A 19,365-nucleotide genomic window follows, 5' to 3' on the forward strand; every position below is an offset into this window, starting at 1 on the left:
AGGTGTGAACCAAATCAATGAGAGAAATTCGAAAACTGGTAAGGTGGGCACTTTATTTTGCCTATCAGTGTACCTTAGGCTTCTATTGCAGTCTCCTACAAGATTCACTTTTCGGTGGCAAATGCAATGCTTCACAACGCCTACTTTCTACTTGTAAATTTTGCGAAAATGAAGCTGGAATTAGATTATTTATACCGCTGTTACAAAAAAGGTATTTCTTATTATGGCAATGTAAAAACCATATTAAAATAAGATTGTCGCCACTTATTTCTACTCAGTGAATCTGCTAGTCATTTTCCTAAGAGTTCCTAAGTATTCCCTACGTCGTATATGATAACGATGTATCTAGCTAGCTAATAGTAAGAGTGGCTACGGATCATGCTGATTAGCAAAAGGCAAACTGAACGTCACCAATAGTATTAATGTCCACTTCGAATAGATTAATTATTTGAAATGGGCATAAATTCTATCAATGACGCAGAATGTCCGTTGGATCACATCCGAGATATTATTGCGTCTATGCCATATGAATTATGACGCGGCTTTAAGCAAAAAGTGCCAAGATGTGATACCACCACTACAGGTTACGCCTTTGGTTTCCATCATATGGGCTAATGGATTATGCCCTCCCATCGCGGCAAGGTCGCATAACCAAGGGGAGGGTGAATGTATTTTGTACCATAATTGAACTAAATATGGACAAATTACAATTTTGGTTAAGCACCTCCTGTCCCCCAGTTTTGGACAGCTTGATTTGTTACATGATATCTTTGTAATTATTGCACCAGTGTCTCAAAATACATTAATTGTTCATGGATTCCGTCGATCGTGGTATCAAACATGCAATAAAATTAAGAAAAATGAACATTCAGAACAACACCGTAAAATGTGCTATTTTTCATCATAGGTATATGAAAGAGGTTTTTGATGGACATCTTGCAAACTAAGAAAAACTCAAATTGTTCTTTATAATATACGGAATTTACAGAATCGTCTGTATTGTGATATACTGTGGTATCACGTTCGGAAGTGATAAAAGCGAAATAAATCGTCGTCTGATCACTTGTGATCTGGCGCTCAACCTAGAAGCACGTTACTCTTATTTTTACTCCCCAAACCCGAAATTGTTCCTTCGTGAGTTAACTTAAACTACTATAAAAACTTAAAAGTTGGCGACGAGAATAAAAAGTTTTTGTGCAAGTGGATAATTACGGCAGAATTACGCGAGTGCAAGTGACGAAAATTAGAGGGATAATCGTACGAAGCAACCTATAGAAGCTGGCTTTTTCGACGCATGCACACTATTCTTAATTGTTGAGAACGCCATTTCATTGGCGTCGATTTCAGAGAACAAAGGCAGTTGTTCAATAGCATATTATACAATAGCCTTTGATCTTTCTTTAAAGCGACTTAGAATTGAAGAAGTTGTGAGATTATTAGCGTTTCTTATCAAAAGTGCCTTCCTTTCTATTTTTATTCAAGGTTTTCGTGCATCAGAGCACCCTTGCTCGAACCAGCGTCGTTCTATCCGGCCAGCTACTAGAGGCTGAAGTCCAGTTGACACGTGGTCGGCATCCGCTGAAAACGCTGTACTTCATACCTACACGGAGAAAAAACGCCCTAGTTTGAAACAACCAACATGTTTGTTGAATTTCAAACTGCAAATTTTGTTATTTTAAATCCAAAATTTGTTGTTCCAAATTCATTGTTTTGTTTAAAACTAATTTGTTTATTAGGTTGTTTCAATATGAAATCTTGTGTCGTTATAATGTGAATAATTGTTGTTTCAAACTAAGCTTTTAGGTTGTTTCTACAAACGGCTGGTTTGATTTTACTAAAAATTAGGTTATTTGTTTCTCTAGGTGTCAAAATAGAATAATGGGTTGGTTCGACCAAAATTGTACGTTGAATCAAACTAAGATTTTATTTGGATTAGAAACAACCAAAATTTCAGTTTGAAACTAACCAACTTCATGTGTTGTTTCTACGAAAGCAAAACTGGTCAACTCAAATATGTTAAGTAACTGCAATTTGTTCCCAGTGATAAGCATTTCAACTGGAGTTGCTTGTGAAGGTAATTTGAGTAATTATTCTATTATTCTATACTTCCAGATCCTATAACGAACGAGAAATGCTGCGGCTAACCCTTCATTTTTCTGTTGAATTCCGAAGCAGAATGGTAAGACAGATTTTGCTGATAAAAACATTATGTGCAGATAAAAACATGTTGTTATATATCATTTCAGATTGGAGAAAGTATGCGTCATGGCAGAAAATTTCCAGAAGATAAGGGCGTGCAGTTTTCGAAAGCAAGAGCCTGGTGTTTCAGGAATTATGATATGTAATAATTATCTTTGAAGACATCTACTTTACGAAACCTAAATGAATAATATAATATACCTCATAAAATATGTTTGTTTTCATCAATATTAATAATGAAAACATAAAACACAGATCAGTACCTCATCAAAACCAAAAAATAGGTTAAATCAACCAGCATATTTGTTTATTTTAAATTGATTCTTGTTTAAATCAAACCACTGTTCTTAGTTTGAAACAACCTACAAAATTGGTTGTTTCATGAACTTTCAACATTTTTTGGTTGTTTCAAACTAAGATTTTGTTGAAATTATCTTGAATGTATTGGTACGAACAACATGAAATCTTAGTTTGTTTCAAACGGTGCATTTAGTTGAATCAATCATAATTTTGTTTGTGCATATTTCAAACTAAAGTTTTGTTTGAAATAAACTGATAATTGGTTGTAATAACTAATATTTTTTCTCCGTGTAGCTGGAGCATTACCTTGGAAGTGTGGTGTGTGCTTGCCCAGAATTCTCGCCAGTTAGTGCGGTTCGACCACAAGGATATCCGTGCCAAAAGGAGATTGGTGAGAAAAATAAGTCGGCAAAGGTCTGACGCTATCTGCAATAGAGTGGATTTCGGGTGAGTGCATTTTTTTTCTTGTTCCTATTCAAAAAAGACGAGGTTATTGAATTAACCCTCAAAGCCCCGGGACAGACCTTTTATTTTCAATCGACTGGTGCTCTGGAACAAATAAGTTTAACGAAATGCGGTTTTCACTATGATCGATGGGATGAGTTAGACTTCCTGCGAGTGGGGTTTTCAAACCGGAAGTTCAGGTCTGGACATGTTTTCCAACCGGAAATAAGTGTTCCCTAGTCACATATTTTACATCTTTGACAACGAAACCAATGTTTAACGATAAGTTTTAGCCATTTTTAGGTATTATGTATCGGACCAAGGCAAGAATGCACTATTTGGTTTATTCTCTTGCATGGGTCGAAAGCCGGAACCTGGTTCCGGAAGTACTTTCCGGGTAGCCGAGGCCAAGGAACACATGTAAATTTGACCCGAAGCAACATATGCGGCTACTTGAACGTCCTGAAATCAACTCAGAAAGCCAATACAAGACATCAACTCTCAATATTGTCAACTTTAACATATAGCCAAGACTGGGTTGTAGGGTCACTTCCGGTGAAGCAGGAGACAAATATGGATGAAGCTCAAAACTAGGCATGCGACTGCTCAAACTTCATGAAATAGCCTAAGCGTTGCTGTATGAACATGCCTTTTACATGTAATACTTCGGCCATATAACCAGACAATAACCAAATTCTGAGTTCACTTCCGGTGAACCAAGAGACAAACTCAAATAAAGTAAAACTGGACATGAGACTACTCAAACTTCATGAATTATCCTCATCGTTTCTGTAAGAACATGTTTCTTGCATGTATCAACACTTCATCCAAATGTCCGGATTTTGAGATCCGTTCTACTGAATCAGGAAACAAATATCGAAAAAAGAAATCGATTCTCTTTTATCAAACAAAGGTGTACAGAATTCTTAGAGCTTAGATGATTTCATGCCGAATATCCACATACCTTTTTATACTTTATTCATGTGTGTCTTCTGGTTTACGAAAAGTGACCTCAGAATCCGGTAATTGTCTGGTCTTCTGGCCGAAGTGTCCCTACAGGCAAGGATCATGTTCCTATAGTAAAGCTGAGGTGATTTCATATAGTTTGAACAGTCGCATGCCTAGTTTTGAGCTTCATCCATGTTTGTTCCCTGATTCACCGGAAGTGGCCTCAGAATCCGGTCTTTGCCTGTCCAACTTGACGAAAAGTCAATAAAGACATGAAGCATGTTCCAGCAGCAGATCTTAAATTATTTCATGAAATTTGAGCGATCACGTGCCTAGTTTTACCAATTACATATGTTTGTTTCTGATTCATCCGAAGTGAGCTCAAAATCCGATCATTGTCTAGTTATATGGCTGAAGTGTCCATACAGGTAAGAAGCATGTTCTTACAGTTACGCTGGGGATATTTCATGAAGTCTGAGAAATCGTATGTCTAGTTTTATCTGTTATTTATGTTTGTCTCCAGATTCACCGGAAGTGGCCTTAGAATCCGGACAACGTTTAACAATCTGGTCGAAGTGTACATATATGAAAGACGCACGTTCTTTCAGCAACGCAGAGGCTATTTCATGAAGTCTGAGCAGTCGCATGCCTAGTTTTGAGCTTTATCCATATTTGTCTCCTGCTTCGCCGGAAGTGACCCTACAACCCAGCCTTGGCTATATGGTGAAATTGACAATATTGAGAGTAGATGTCTTGCATTGGCTTCCTGAGTTGATTCCATGACGTTCAAATAGCCGCATATGTTGCTTCGGGTCAAATTTACATGTGTTCCTTGGCCTCGGCTCCTACCCGGAAAGCATTTCCGGAACCAGGTTCCGGCTTTCGACCCATGCAACAGAATAAACCAAATAGTGCATTCTTGCCTTGGTCCGATACATAATGCCTAAAAATGGCTAAAACTTATCGTTAAACATTGGTTTCGTTGTCAAAGATGTAAAATATGTGACTAGGGAACACTTATTTCCGGTTGGAAAACATGTCCAGACCTGAACTTCCGGTTTGAAAACCCCACTCGCAGGAAGTCTAACTCATCCCATCGATCATAGTGAAAACCGCATTTCGTTAAACTTATTTGTTCCAGAGCACCAGTCGATTGAAAATAAAAGGTCTGTCCCGGGGCTTTGAGGGTTAATATTGTTATATTTCAATTGGTCATTTCTTTTGTGTTAACATGGCCGCGGTAGGCATGGCTACCACTATTGAGCCTTACCGTAGGGGAATTTCGTTTGCCGAATGGATGGAACGACTTGATTTCTTTTTTGAAGCTAATGCTATACAAGAACACTCGCGCAAACCCCATTTTATTACGCTGGGAGGACCAGTAGTATACAAGGAACTGAAATTATTGTACCCCAATACTAATATTGCTGAAGTTGATTATAAAGAGATGGTTTCCAAGCTTAAAACAAGATTAGACAAGACCGAATCGGACTTAATTCAGCGGTTCAAATTCAATAATCGCATTCAACAACCGGACGAGTCCTTAGAAGACTTTGTCTTATCCGTTAAACTACAAGCTGAGTTTTGTTCTTTCGGTGACTTTAAAGAGCTGGCGATCAGAGACCGACTGGTAGCTGGGGTCAGAGAAGTTGCCTTGCAACAAAGATTGTTAAACGAAGAAAATCTTACATTGAAATAGCAGAAAAAATTATTACTACTTGGGAAATGGCGGGGATAAATGCCAGAACACTTGGTGTACCCACTGTTGGGCAAGCCATGAACAAATTATTGACGACTTATACGATTGCAAATCGTGAGAATGAGCAAGTGGCTTCAATGCGAGGTCCAGTTAAAACCAGATTAGGGGCAAAGCCTTATAGCCGAAATTATCAGGCTGAAAATTCTCCTAATAGTAATAGAAGAATTGGGGAAAATTTCCGACATGGTAATTGGCGAAAAAGTCAAGAAAAAAAACGACCTGATTATTCAGGCTATACATGTGATTTTTGCGGTGCCCAAGGGCATATCAAAAGAAAATGCTTTAGGCTAAAAAATCTACGAAGGGATGCCATTAATCTGGTGGAGTCACACAAACCTGGACCCAGTGCGGATAGACACTTAAATGAGCTGTTAAGCAGGATGACTACCAATGACTCCGACAGTGAGGATGAGAACGACAATAATGACACAGGTGAATTATCTTGTATGTTGGTGTCGTCTATAAATAGAATTAGCGAACCGTGTCTGATAGAGTTGACTATTGATCGTAAACCAGTTACGGAGGTAGACTGTGGTTCGTCGGTTTCCGTCATAAGTAAAGGTCAATATCTTACGTTTTTTGACAAACCCCTACAAAAATGTACGAAACAATTGATAGTTGTGAATGGGTCGAAACTAAAAATAGAAGGAGAAGCTACAGTGGTGGTCAGACATAATGGAATTGAGGCGGAATTGAAATGATTGCTCTAATAATTTCTTTCCACTTTTTGGCCGACCATGGTTGGATACATTTTTCCCGGATTGGAGGCAATATTTTTCTAATATGTCTTTGATAAACAATATGACAGAGCATAAAAATGCAGAGGCGTCGCGTGGCCTCATAGTCATCCTGTGCACTTCTAAATCAGTATCATTTATTTTTTGTCATTATTAGGTATACCTTGGATTGAAACTATCTATCTATATAAATAAAAATGAAGTGGTATTTGTATGTCACGAAATGGCTTGAGAACGGGTCAACGGATTAACGCAAGTTTTACACTGTTGCACTCCGCAAGGGATGCGACGTGTTCGTTCGGGAAAGTCTCTGGTATAATCGGGAAAATGGGAGAAGACAAAGGTATAATTTTGTATGGGGGATTTCTTGACGTAATCCAACAGCCTACTTGATGGCAAGACGAAGTTTGCCGGGACCACTAGTTTTTATTAAAAATGTGTGTTCAAATATAATTTTCTTCTATTTTTTCAGTTGTTTGAAAACGTTCAAGATAACGTATGCTATTTGGGTTGTTGAGTTATAAACTTTATACAAAGCTTATTTATACATCCAAAATCATATAAGATTTTCGTAGTAGCATCAACGTATACTTTAAGAGGTACTGAAGTTATCAGGATCACAATCAGGTTTTTAAGTTCAAATGAAAGGTGGCTCATATACCCCGTAAGACCATATTGCCCCTCTTTACCCTACTTAGTGCACGCATCATGAAATATGCTGGCTTTTAAAACATACTACAAGCGTGAAGATGCTGGGGTTGACGAAGGACGCCACCGCTCTTGAGTTATGTCGTTTTCTATTATTCCCGACGGTGCACCGCGCGAGTGTAACAATTGACACCGGAAAATAGAACGGTTTCGGTGCAATATTTTGACAGCATATGATAGTATTAGTGAAGGCGTCAATCAAAACAAAATGTCATTCTTCAAACAAATAGAACAGCTGTTTCTGTTATTCTTAATTTGCGGTAAGGGATTCGGAACCATTAGATTCGTTCGTGTTTTGTAAAGTTTGTTAATGGTGTTTACAGCACTGGCTGAATATAAAATGTTTAAATAAATGTTTGGTATATGTACATTAATTTATTTTTCCTGAGAATTGATACCATGATACATGTTTCGTAATTGAATAATATATGCACAGACAAACAGACGTCACACTCTCATCATTGTGCATCGACCACCTTTTTAACGGTAGATTCAAAAATATGGTTGGTGGCCATTCCGCCACCTGCAGCGCTCGCATCGTTTTTGTTCGCGTTTGACGTTTACACACTACTACCATCTGTTGGCCTGTCGGCCAAACAAACCGATTTTAGCATTGGGCGTACATGTCCTCGTGACTATGATTTTGATCGAGATTTGTTCTAAGTGTTACTATTGGTGATATTCAGGGAGCCGTAGAAAGAACAACCTTCACGTACAGTGGTTGGAACATGAATGATGTTTTATTGTGACAAGAACTATAACAATTGTTAAGTGTGGCTACTGTGATGTGTTATTTGTTTAGTGTGACTACTATGATTAGTAACAACTTCTGCATCTTGGCGCTTAATTCTTCCACACTCCTCCTCGGCAAGATCTGGTAGAATCCCAATCTTCTCTCGCAGTGTCTTGATTCTCACGTTATGCAGAGGTTTCGTTAAAATGTCCGCTAACATCATCTCAGTAGGGCAGTATTTCAGCATTATCTCTTTTTCTTCATTCAGCTCTCTAACGTAGAAAAACTTCGTATCAATATGCTTGCTTCTCTTCTCAATTTTGTCTCCTTCAACTAATTTGATACAGCTTTGATTGTCCTCATATGTGGGTACTGGGTTTGAGACATCTTCGCCGAAATCTTTCAATAGCTTCTTTATCCAGCTGAGCTCCTGACATCCTTCCGTCAACGCTACGAATTCTGCTTCAGTAGAGGACAACGCAACACAGCTCTGTTTCCGCGATGCCCAGCTGATCAAACCTCCTCCGTAACGCACCAGGTATCCAGAGTTTGATTTTCGGTGACGATGGTTACTTGCCCAGTCGGCGTCCACAAACATTTCTAGTCCAGTTGAGGTCGATCCAAGGTGTAAACGATGATCGCTGGTGCTGTTCAAATATCGAAGAATCCTCTTTGCTTCTTGCCAATCTCGTTGAGTAGGGCAGGAACATTTCTGTGCCAGGATGGACACGCTTACTGATACATCAGGACGAGAATTCACGGATACATACAGCAGACCTCCAATTAAACTTAAGTATTGACTGTTGTTCGGTAGTTGGAAATCCTCCGGGACGTGCGCCATCACAGGGGATCCAAAAACACGTATATGGGCTAGGTCTGGCTTCCTCCCACTCCAAGCTTCTTCAGGAGTCATCTCATGTCCTTTGGTTGGCGATCGATTCATTAAATATACAGCTGTGGCTGCCGCTTCAGCCCAGAACGTTTTGGGTAGATCCGCTTCGAACAGCATACATCTTGCTCGTTCTACGATCGTTCGATTCCCACGCTCCGCGAGCCCGTTCTGCTCCGGAGTATAATCCGCCGAAGTTTGATGACGAATCCCTAGCCGCCGCAGATAATCTTCAAACTGCTTATTCACGAACTCCTTACCGTTATCTGTGCGAAGAATTTTCAGCTTCTTACCTGTCTGCTTCTCAGCCATGCTTCGGAAATTTTCGAATGCCCTGTAGACACTTTCTCCAGACTTGTCTTCCAAGAAGTAAATGAAGATCCTGCGTGATTTGTCGTCCATGAACGTCAGGTAATATCGGCTGCCACCCAGGGATGAGACTTCCATCGGTCCGCCAATATCGGAGTGTACCAGCTCTAGGACTTCACTCGCTCTTGAACCAGACTTCAGAAACGGGAGTCGCGTTTGTTTTCCCATCGCACAGATTTTACACTTCATGTCTACTCTTGTCGTAGGGGTATCCGGTACTTGCATTCCAGTGACCATTCCATTTTTCAGACGATGCAGACTGTTGATGTTGAGATGCCCCATCCGTCTATGCCACAGGTCCAGGTTCTCCGAGGAAGAGCACACCAGTGCTTTGCGCGACACCAGATGGTCCAGCTTGAACAAATCGTTGTACCTCGTACCAGTAGCGATTACCTGTCCCGCCGGGTTGATAACTTCCACACCATCCACGTTGAACGTAACTGTGTGGCCTCGCTTCACTATCTGGTTCACGGAAATCAAATTTACTGAAAGCTCTGGAATTACCTGGACGTCATGCATTTCGATGGGCGAATCTTCAGGACAACACTCCGGGTAAATCTTGACTGTTCCCTTGGCAATAACGGACATGGAACCTTTGTTCGCTGCTAGAACTTTTCCACCGCACTGACAGGAATTCTCCAAAAAATCTTCCGTTTTTGTGAAATGACTTGAAGCTCCAGAATCGAAGTACCAATTTTGATCATCTTCGGCAATGGTTGATAGCACGGTGCACCAAGCGTTTTCATTTTCGGTCTTCGAAACCTTCGTTGGACAATTCTTGGCAATATGTCCGAACTTTTTGCAGTTCCTGCATTTCGGGCCGTTGCTTGCTGATTTCACATTGACACCTTGTCTTTGCTGCCAGTTCTGCCGCTTGCCTGCGAAGGCCGCACCACTTGATGCTGATGAGGAAGTACTCACATCTTGCAGAAGCTTGGTTTTGATCACGTCCGCACCGATCTTGAGTCCAGAGTTTTCGATTGCCATTATCATTGGACGATATTCTTCGGGCAAACCAGCAAGCAGTAACGTTCCAATCCATTCATCGCTTATGTCGAAACCGATTCCCCGCCGTTTCGATTATGCTATTCACGAAGGCTTCCATGGACTCGCAGTTTCCGAGAGATGTTGTAATTAGCTTCCTGAGCAGTCCGACTTTCCTTGTTAAACCGGAGTCCTCGAACGCCGATTCCAGGCGTGACCACGTCTCCCGGGCTGTCGTAACGTCCTTTACATGAATGTAGTTCACGGGGTCCAAGAGTAAAATAATCTTGCCACGAGCTCTTAGGTCTTTTGATGCATCCACTTGAACGAATGTTCCGTCGGGATTTTTCGCAGGCTTCACTGCTTCCCATAAGTCTTCCAACTCCAAAAACGTCTGCACAGCGAACCTCCAGGTAGACCAGTTGTTGCGTCCCTGGAGCAGCTGAATTGACGGCAGACTCAATGGATTGTGGCTTCGACCTGGAACTGCTGCAACCGCTAAATCGCCTCCACCGTTTCGTGCCATCTTCGAGAATACGCTTCGATGAATTTTCCTTCTTGTACTACTTTTAGAAACTTTCTAGGCTGGGCTCATAACCTATTGGTGATATTCAGGGAGCCGTAGAAAGAACAACCTTCACGTACAGTGGTTGGAACATGAATGATGTTTTATTGTGACAAGAACTATAACAATTGTTAAGTGTGGCTACTGTGATGTGTTATTTGTTTAGTGTGACTACTATGATTAGTAACAACTTCTGCATCTTGGCGCTTAATTCTTCCACAGTTACGTCTGTTTGTCTGTGATATATGTTTAAAATTCAGAATTTTCATATTTCAATACTGTAAGAACTTGTTTAATTTCATCCAATCTTTCGGGCTAATAATTTTGCCAAAACTCATACTTCCGCAATATTTCTAGCTCACGATGCAAAAGGTGAATCTTTTTTTGTAATAAGGTGAAGAGAGCAACGGAAATCAATCATTGCATTAGAATAGAATTCTAATGGAAAATCAATATCGATCACTCGTCAATATTTTTAAATATATGCATCCATGAGCAAATTTCGGAAAATTTGACTGAACTGTTTTTAATATAGTACTTACTGGTATACATGCAATCCAAACATCTGAGAGAATTCCTTTTTTTAATATAAGCCGTAAAAGCTACTAATGATGAAACATACTCACAATCCTTTATTATTCTTATAAGCCTGTATTTATTGTAGCATTAATAAATGCTTAGAATATTTCTTCTTTTACTGAATAAAAAAAACAATTCCGAAACAAATCAATTTTATCCACGCAGCCGAAAATGAGCGCAAATGAAGATCTTGCTTGTTCGTTACCGAAAACAACAAAATCTGCCAAAAGGACCAAAACAAGAACGCCACTGACAGTTAAGAACCATATATGTATTGGTAAAAAGAGTGCATTACCTGCTACACCCAGCTCGATCAGGGTGTAGGATTTTCTGCACCGGTGGCAATCGGGTGTAGAAACGGTGTGCTACCTGCGGAATAAAAGAACGGTTTGGGTGCAACTTTTGCTACACCGGTGGGAAAACGGTGCAGGCGGTGCAAATAAAGAAAAACGACATTAGTTTTCTTGTTGTCATCTGATTGGCCACCGTAAGTACCACCGTGCTAATGCTGCATGTTATCAGCGCGGGTTTTAACCAGTAAACAACAAAAAGCAACAGCGTGAATACTGAGTGCAAAGCCAACTAGCAAAAACTTCCTACCGCCAGCCGCCGGAAAAATCACGCTTGCACTTCACACCACAAGCGTGAGAGCAAGCAAAATGGATCTCTCTCGTGGACTGATTTCTCTCTTGTCTCGCCATCCGCACGCTCGAACTGATCAAATTTGTTGATGTAGCAAAACTGTGCACCGGCCAGAGTTGGCGCTTTGGCTACCAACACACTGGCATTTGTAGTTCAAAAAGCTGTCTACCACATATGCAGGATTGCGTGTACGATACAAGGCAGCGCGTTTCCCGATGAGAGTGCACGCGTTGGTTTCCATCGTCACAGCAGCAAAGTGTAGCATGGAACAAAATGTTGCGAAGCATACATCGCGCGAAGCGCGTTAGAAAAATTAGGTCTCAGATCGCATGAACCAGCTATTGCATTTCATTTGCTTAGCCAAAATTTAATAATTGATAGGTGAAAATTGTGTTGCAACCTATCAGCAATAGAAAAAACATGAAATGGGATAAATTTTGTTGGAAGAATTATTATAAAAGCAGTACATATTGTAGGTGGTTTGGATGAACGAATTGCCACCTGTGCAGTGCACATGTTGCACATGCGGACGCGACGCCTCTGTAAAAATGCGAACTTAGTTGAAGAAATAAGGCAACAGTTTAGTACAGTTTTCAAGAAAGACTTTTCGTCTCTTATAAAGGGGTTTGAGGCAGATTAGGTTTTGAAGAATGACACACCGATATTTAAGAAAGCATACGATGTTCCTTATAGGCTAAGAGATAAAGTTTCTACTTACTTAGATAAATTACGGAAAGAAAAAGTGATAACTCCAATTGAGACGAGTGAGTGGACTTCGCCGGTAGTGGTAGTGATGAAGAAAAACAACGAAATCAGGTTGGTCATTGATTGCAAAGTTTCAATCAATAAACAGATCATCGCTCATACTTATCCTCTTCCGACCGCGCAAGATGTGTTTGCAGGGTTGGCGGGATGTACAGTGGCCCAATTTCATATTCGTACAGGATACTGATTCCACATCAAGTTAGTAAAAAACTATTAAATGAAGTATTGAGCTACAAATACTTTATCCACATTGAAGGTAATAGGTGTCATCTATTGTTTGCCAATCACAAAATGTTTCCATTTACATTCATCTTTGGATTAATAGAAAAGTATTGAATTGATGTCTGAAATTCACCCAATTCCATATTCGTACACCTACCAAAATTCAAACGCACAACGTTCAAAACTAAATTTAGAAGCTCTATTTGATTACTGAAATGCTTTATTATGATGTTCAGATGTAGTGAAATACATTTGGACAATTTATTAGTGGACATATATAAAATTTAGGTAAAATTATGAGAAATGCCAGTTTTCCAAAGATTTTTGCTATAAAATCCAATAATTCGAAGAATAACGTTTATTTTTGCCATTGGATCCAATCTATAGATTATACTCGTAAGCTCTGATAGAAATTTAGTTGAAATATATACACTTTACAGAAATCATAAACAGTTTTTATCCCTTTTGAGTTCTGAAAATTGTTGTGCCATAAGTTCAAAACTCTTCAAAAATGATATTTTTAATCAATGTAAACCAAATGTTCATTCTAAACAACAGGTAAATGTTAATTTCGAATTTGTCTGTAAAAATAATTTGAACTACGAACTTCGTTTAACAATAAAGTACCCTAAACTACGCTGTACATACCTCCACATAATTGATGTCATCGTAATATTCAATTATCTTTGAAATAATATTTAAATTATATTCAAAATAGCACCCTATTTTGCAATTTCTCGCTTAACATTACTAACATTGAGAGGCTCTCTTTGTTTACTTTCTCTTTTATTAATAACTGTGTCACATTAACCTCTTCTGTTGCGTTTTTTGTATGAAACGCTAGTCAAAGAAATTGACTTTCGATCTATAGTGAAAAATTTCCCAAAATCTTTAGTATTCCACTGTTATAATCGAAAGAGAACGAGAGAGAAGAGAATCTCTCATTTGTACATAGGTCCTTTAGTAATGTTCCGCGAGATTTATTGATTTTATAAGAAAAATACAAAATAACTTGAATGAGCATTGATACACTATTTAATAGAATATATCCTGTTGTTTTCATCATTTTAAAAACACGTTTGTGTTGCGGTTATTGCAATAATATTTATCCTATAAATCTCTATAATCATGTTTGGTAGTGAAATGTAAATTAAAAATGATAATAACGCAATGTTTTGATAGGAACATTAAATATGGATTATGTATATACATTTAGGAGCCAAGCATAAAGAAATTGACTAAAATTTTTGGTTTTGGATTTGTTATAAATATTATATTACCTAAGATTCAAAAGTATAAGTTGTCGATATCCACTCTTAGCTACTCTAAAACTGATTATAATTTTTTGAAACTTGTGCAATATTCGCAATTATCATTCTTAAGGAAGTGATGTTGAAAAAAATGCAATTTATTGTTCGACTTACCGAATATTTTAGCAAAAAACATGGGAAAACTGATATTTTTCTTAAATTTACTTAAGTTTCAAATATATCCGTTTATAAATTTTCCAAATGTATTCTGCTGCATCTGAACAACACAACGAAGAGCTAAAGTAGTCATCTAGTCCATTAAAAATTAGTTTTGAATGCTGAATATTTCTTTTTTGTTAGGTGTACGAATATGGAATTGGGTCAATTATAGACACAATCTCAATACTTTTCTATTATTCCAAAGATTTAAGCAAATAAATACAGTTTGTCATTGCCAAACAATAGATGACACCTATAACTTTCATTATTGATATAGTATATTGAAGTCCATGCACCATTTAATAGTTTTATACCAACTTGATATGAAAACAGTGCCCCGTACGAAAATGAAATTGAGCCACTGTAAATGTTTTTGTTCATTGGGCTTGGAAGGAGCATACACACAATTGGCCTTATCGAAGAAATCTGAGAAATTTATGGTAATAAATACCCTAAAAGGCCTCTATAAATACCATAGATTGCCGCAAGGTGCTTCTTCTAGCGCATCAATTTTTCAACAAGTAATGGACCAAGTATTGAGAGGTATTGAGCATGTTTTTGTATACCTTGATGATGTTTTAATTGCAGGTAAAGACCTAGATGAATGTAAACAGAAACTTATATTAGTTCTTGAAAGACTTTCAGAGGCAAACATTAACCCTCTAATACCCAAATTTTTATTTTCGATCTAAATATCATTTTTAGTTATCTAAAATCGTTCTAAACACGTTTTGGGCAATGATTTAATTTTATTCGCAAATCTATGAATTTTGGTTTTTGATTTTTATAATTTTTATTTTTGAACATCCCTATCCTTTTTCTTTTTTTCTTGAAGCCTCTTCTAGTTACTGATTTTTGGCAACAACAAAAATTCAAGTTTTAACGGTACTTTAAAAAAAAATAAATTTCAAATATTTTTCTGAAAATATTTTTATTTTCCGTGTAATTAACGGAAACACAGGTTTGGAATTATTTTAATACCACCAAGCCCTTCTTCTGTTATAGGTTAGTAGTAGAAAAATAAAAAAGGTACGATTTTTTATATTACACGTTAAATAAACCCCAGGCATTTGTAGGTTATATAAGAATACAATTTTTCAAACAATTTTCAAAAATACAAAAAAGTTTCAAAAGTCATAAAAAACTTTTCTCATATGCGTGTTATGAGTCAAGGTTTACGCCAAAAATAAAATCATTTTGATTTCCGAGCTACGAAAAAATACACAAAATTCCAAAGTGTACCCCGTCTAAAGGCGGGGTTGGGTATTAGAGGGTTAAAATCAATTGGGAGAAGTGTAAGTTTTTCGTTACGGAGTTGAAATTTTTGGGTCACATTATTGGCGAGCAAGGCTTAATGCCTTGCACAGACCAAATTGATACCATTCAAAGTGCAAAAGTGCCTAGAAATACAACAGAACTGAAATCGTTTTTGGGATTGATTAATTATTATCATAAGTTTATCCCTAATTTGTCATCCAAACTGTATAGCTTGTATAATTTACTAAAAAAGGGTGTTAAATATGAATGGAACGATGTTTGTCAGGCAGCATTTGAAAAAAGTAAAACCTCTTTACTTGAAGCAGATTTTTTAGAATTTTATGATCCAAAAAAACCCATAGTGGTAGTGTCTGACGCGTCGGGCTATGGCCTCGGAGGAGTTATCGCACATATTGTCAAAGGAATTGAGAAGCCTATCTCCTTTACGTCCTTTTCGTTAAATGACGCCCAGAAAGCTTATCCAATACTCCACTTAGAAGCATTAGCTCTAGTTTGCACAATTAAAAAATTTCATAAATACCTGTACGGACAACATTTTCTAGTATACACTGACCATAAGCCCCTGGTTGGCATTTTTGGTAAAGCGGGTAAGAACTCGATATTCGTGACAAGACTACAAAGATTTATTTTAGAACTTTCCATTTACGATTTTGAAATACGGTATAGACCATCAGCCAAAATGGGCAATGCGGACTTCTGCTCAAGATTTCCCTTGAAGCAAGATGTCCCCGAATATTGTGATGTAGATTGTGTGTCTAGTATAAATTTTGGCAATGATTTTCCTATAGACTTTACGGCAATAGCTGAATTACTTAGAAAGATGATTTTTTAACAAATATAATTTCGTTTTGGCAGAATGGTTGGCCTGAGAGAATAGACAAGCGTTTTGCGGACGTCTATTCAAATCAGCACGATTTAGAGATTATAGAAGGTTGCCTATTGTACAAGAACAGGGTGGTCATACCACAGCAAATGCAAAGCAGGATACTTAAGATGATGCACGCCAACCATTCTGGTATAGTAAAAATGAAACAGCAAGCAAGGCGATACGTATACTGGTTTGGGATCAATTCAGATATCGAGGCATATGTGGCAAACTGTGATGTGTGTAATTGCATGACTATAGTTCCAAAACAGAAACAATTATCTAAATGGATTCCTACTACTAGACCATTCAGTCGTATACATATTGATTTTTTTTACTTCAACCATCATACTTTCCTACTTATCGTCGATAGTTACTCTAAATGGTTAGAAGTAATATGGATGAGAAAGGGAACTGAGTGCAATCAAGTTTTAACCAAACTAGTAGAACTGTTCGCTAGGTTTGGCCTGCCAGACGTTTTAGTCTCGGACGGTGGTCCCCCTTTCAATTCCCACCAGTTTAAACAATTTTTAGAAAGGCAAGGGATTGTAGTCCTGAAAAGTCCACCTTACCACCCGTCCAGCAATGGCCAGGCGGAAAGAATGGTAAGGACGGTGAAAGAAGTGCTAAAAAAGTTTTTGCTCGATCCAGCCCTAATGGAATTGAAATTGGAGGACCTAATCAATCTATTTTTATTTAACTATCGGAATACGGCTTCATCCGAGGGTGACTTTCCTTCAGAGAAGTTGTTTTCATTCAAACCAAAGACCTTAGTAGACCTCATTAATCCTAAGAATAGTTATAAAAAGTTTTTATCCACACCTCAAACAGATGATGGAGATTACCCAAGTACTGAATTAGCGAAGCAGCTAGACCCTTTGGAGAAACTTACTGAAGGAGATGAGGTGTGGTTTAGAAACCATAATCCTAACGTTAAAGAACGTTGGTTGAAAGCAATCTTTCTAAAAAGATTTTCGATCAATACATTTCAGATTATCATTGGAAACACAACAATCATGGCACATCGGGCCCAGCTGAAAATGGTTAAAAGCACCGTCAATGCTCCATTGCTTCCTAATGTGGTCATCCCAATGAACAACGCTGAGCAATCGCCAATGGGCAACTCTGAAGCAGAAAGACACGGGGAATTCCCTGTTATACCCACTCGAAGCAACGGAAGCCGTAAACGCGATGCCTTATCAGCTAACCTGCAGGATAACCCACCCCGTAGATCGAAACGCAAGAGAACATTGAAACGTGACAAAGATTATGATTATAAATGAATTATTAATTTCAGTTTATCTGATTTCGAAATAATTATAAGTGAATTTCATGTATAGATAACAATGATTAATGTCATTTCGAATTAAAGTGAATTACCTAAATATTGTCTAAAGGGGGAAGAGGAATTTACAGAATCGTCTGTATTGTGATATACTGTGGTATCACGTTCGGAATAGTACCTGAGCTGATAAAAGCGAAATAAATCGTCGTCTGATCACTTGTGATCTGGCGCTCAACCTAGAAGCACGTTACTCTTATTTTTACTCCCCAAACCCGAAATTGTTCCTTCGTGAGTTAACTTAAACTACTATAAAAACTTAAAATTCTTGTAAATTTTGAAAATGCATCGACTTGGCAATTATATAGTGTAGTGTGCTATTTCAATACATGAACAATAATGCGCTCTAGGGCTAGGCATTGGATATATATAGAAAGCGTTGTGTTTGGATGGGCATCTAATTCTTCCGAAAGAGGTGCACTTTGCGAAAAAGGACCACGTGATTATTGAGCTGAAATCGAATTCAGGTTAACTTCTGCGTTCATGAGTCCTCTCATGGCGTAGGGGTAACGCGCCCTAACTAGAGATCAGAGAGTCGTGAGTTCGATTCTCACTGAGAAGACGTGTAACTTTTTCGCAAAACTTCACATCAATTTGTCCATTTAATCCGATTGCAAACTATATGTAATGTTTAGCTTTTCGGTAGTTGTTAAACTTCCACTCAGCTGGTTAGCCGTAAACCACGATTCATAATTAAAAACAAGTAATTATATTCTATTCCTATGGTAAACACATTCAATGATGTTCAAATTTACAGAATTCGAAGCATTTCCAGATCGCGTCCGGTATTGGGTGCCACCTTTCAATTTGGTACTAAAATACATCATCACAATGCAATGTCAAAATTCATATTCATATTTTCAAATTTATTTTTGTACACTGTAAAAATGATATTATTTATCATAAATGGATAACACGAGCGCATAAAACCAATATTTTTCGAATTATGAATTAAGTGGCTTAAGTGCCCGGTACTGGGGGATTTCCCCCTAAATACGCAAAAGATTGTCCACAGTATAATTCAATTTGTCGATTTAAAACGTCTAGTGGCTATAGTTTTCATATTTATTTTGTTTAAACTCATCTTTTTTCGGTGTGAGCGGGCAACCGGTACATGAGCGAATACTGGTGCACTGATGGTATTTATAGATTTGAAATAAAAGCAAGAAACGAGCTCACCAATTAATCCTTCGTCCTTGACTGAGCAGCCACAATCCACTATCAGCTTCACTTACAGCATACAGACTCCTCTCGGAAACAAACAAATCGCAAAGAAAAATAAAACAAAAATAGGTGTGGTCTGGTGTAGACGTCTGAAAGCGAACTCGAGCGCTTGGTCCTTCGTACCGCAAATCCCAGCAAATCGCTCGCAAAATGAGTGGAAACACCCAACCCACTCAGCAACAAATTTTGTATGCAACTTGTTGCAAAACTCAATTTTTCAGCCTCGTTGGATAAATGTACAATTCGTGCTGAAAAAATCATCATTTTGCAACTTGTTCCATAAATAACTATTTCAGAATGTGTGAAAATAACACACATATTGTGTTGATCCAGAAGAGCCCGAT

General features: G+C 38.1%; 1 protein-coding gene and 1 long non-coding RNA gene across 6 annotated transcripts in view; one reads left to right on the plus strand and one right to left on the minus strand.

The window, feature by feature from the left end:
• Window positions 1-19,365, minus strand: part of LOC5570798 — a 142,202-nt gene that overhangs the window by 101,899 nt on the left and 20,938 nt on the right. For 2 of the 4 annotated variants that reach the window (XM_021849829.1, XM_021849826.1), the window contains exon 3: window positions 2,806-2,925. The exons of the other annotated variants lie outside the window; for them this stretch is intronic. In XM_021849829.1, the coding sequence (XP_021705521.1) occupies window positions 2,806-2,925 (120 nt within the window). The remainder of the gene's footprint in view (window positions 1-2,805; window positions 2,926-19,365) is intronic. 4 annotated transcript variants of the gene reach the window in all.
• On the plus strand, window positions 901-17,486 carry LOC110677907. Of its 2 annotated transcripts, XR_002501281.1 has the most exons (5): window positions 901-2,074; window positions 2,113-2,179; window positions 2,247-2,341; window positions 2,794-2,946; window positions 17,448-17,486. It is a non-coding gene; the product is annotated as an uncharacterized LOC110677907 (long non-coding RNA). The 2 variants fall into 2 exon arrangements; XR_002501280.1 differs by lacking the exons at window positions 2,794-2,946; window positions 17,448-17,486 and having other exon boundaries at window positions 2,247-2,411.

This window comes from Aedes aegypti, chromosome 3 (assembly GCF_002204515.2).
Source record: "Aedes aegypti strain LVP_AGWG chromosome 3, AaegL5.0 Primary Assembly, whole genome shotgun sequence".
Classification (NCBI taxonomy): domain Eukaryota; kingdom Metazoa; phylum Arthropoda; class Insecta; order Diptera; family Culicidae; genus Aedes; species Aedes aegypti.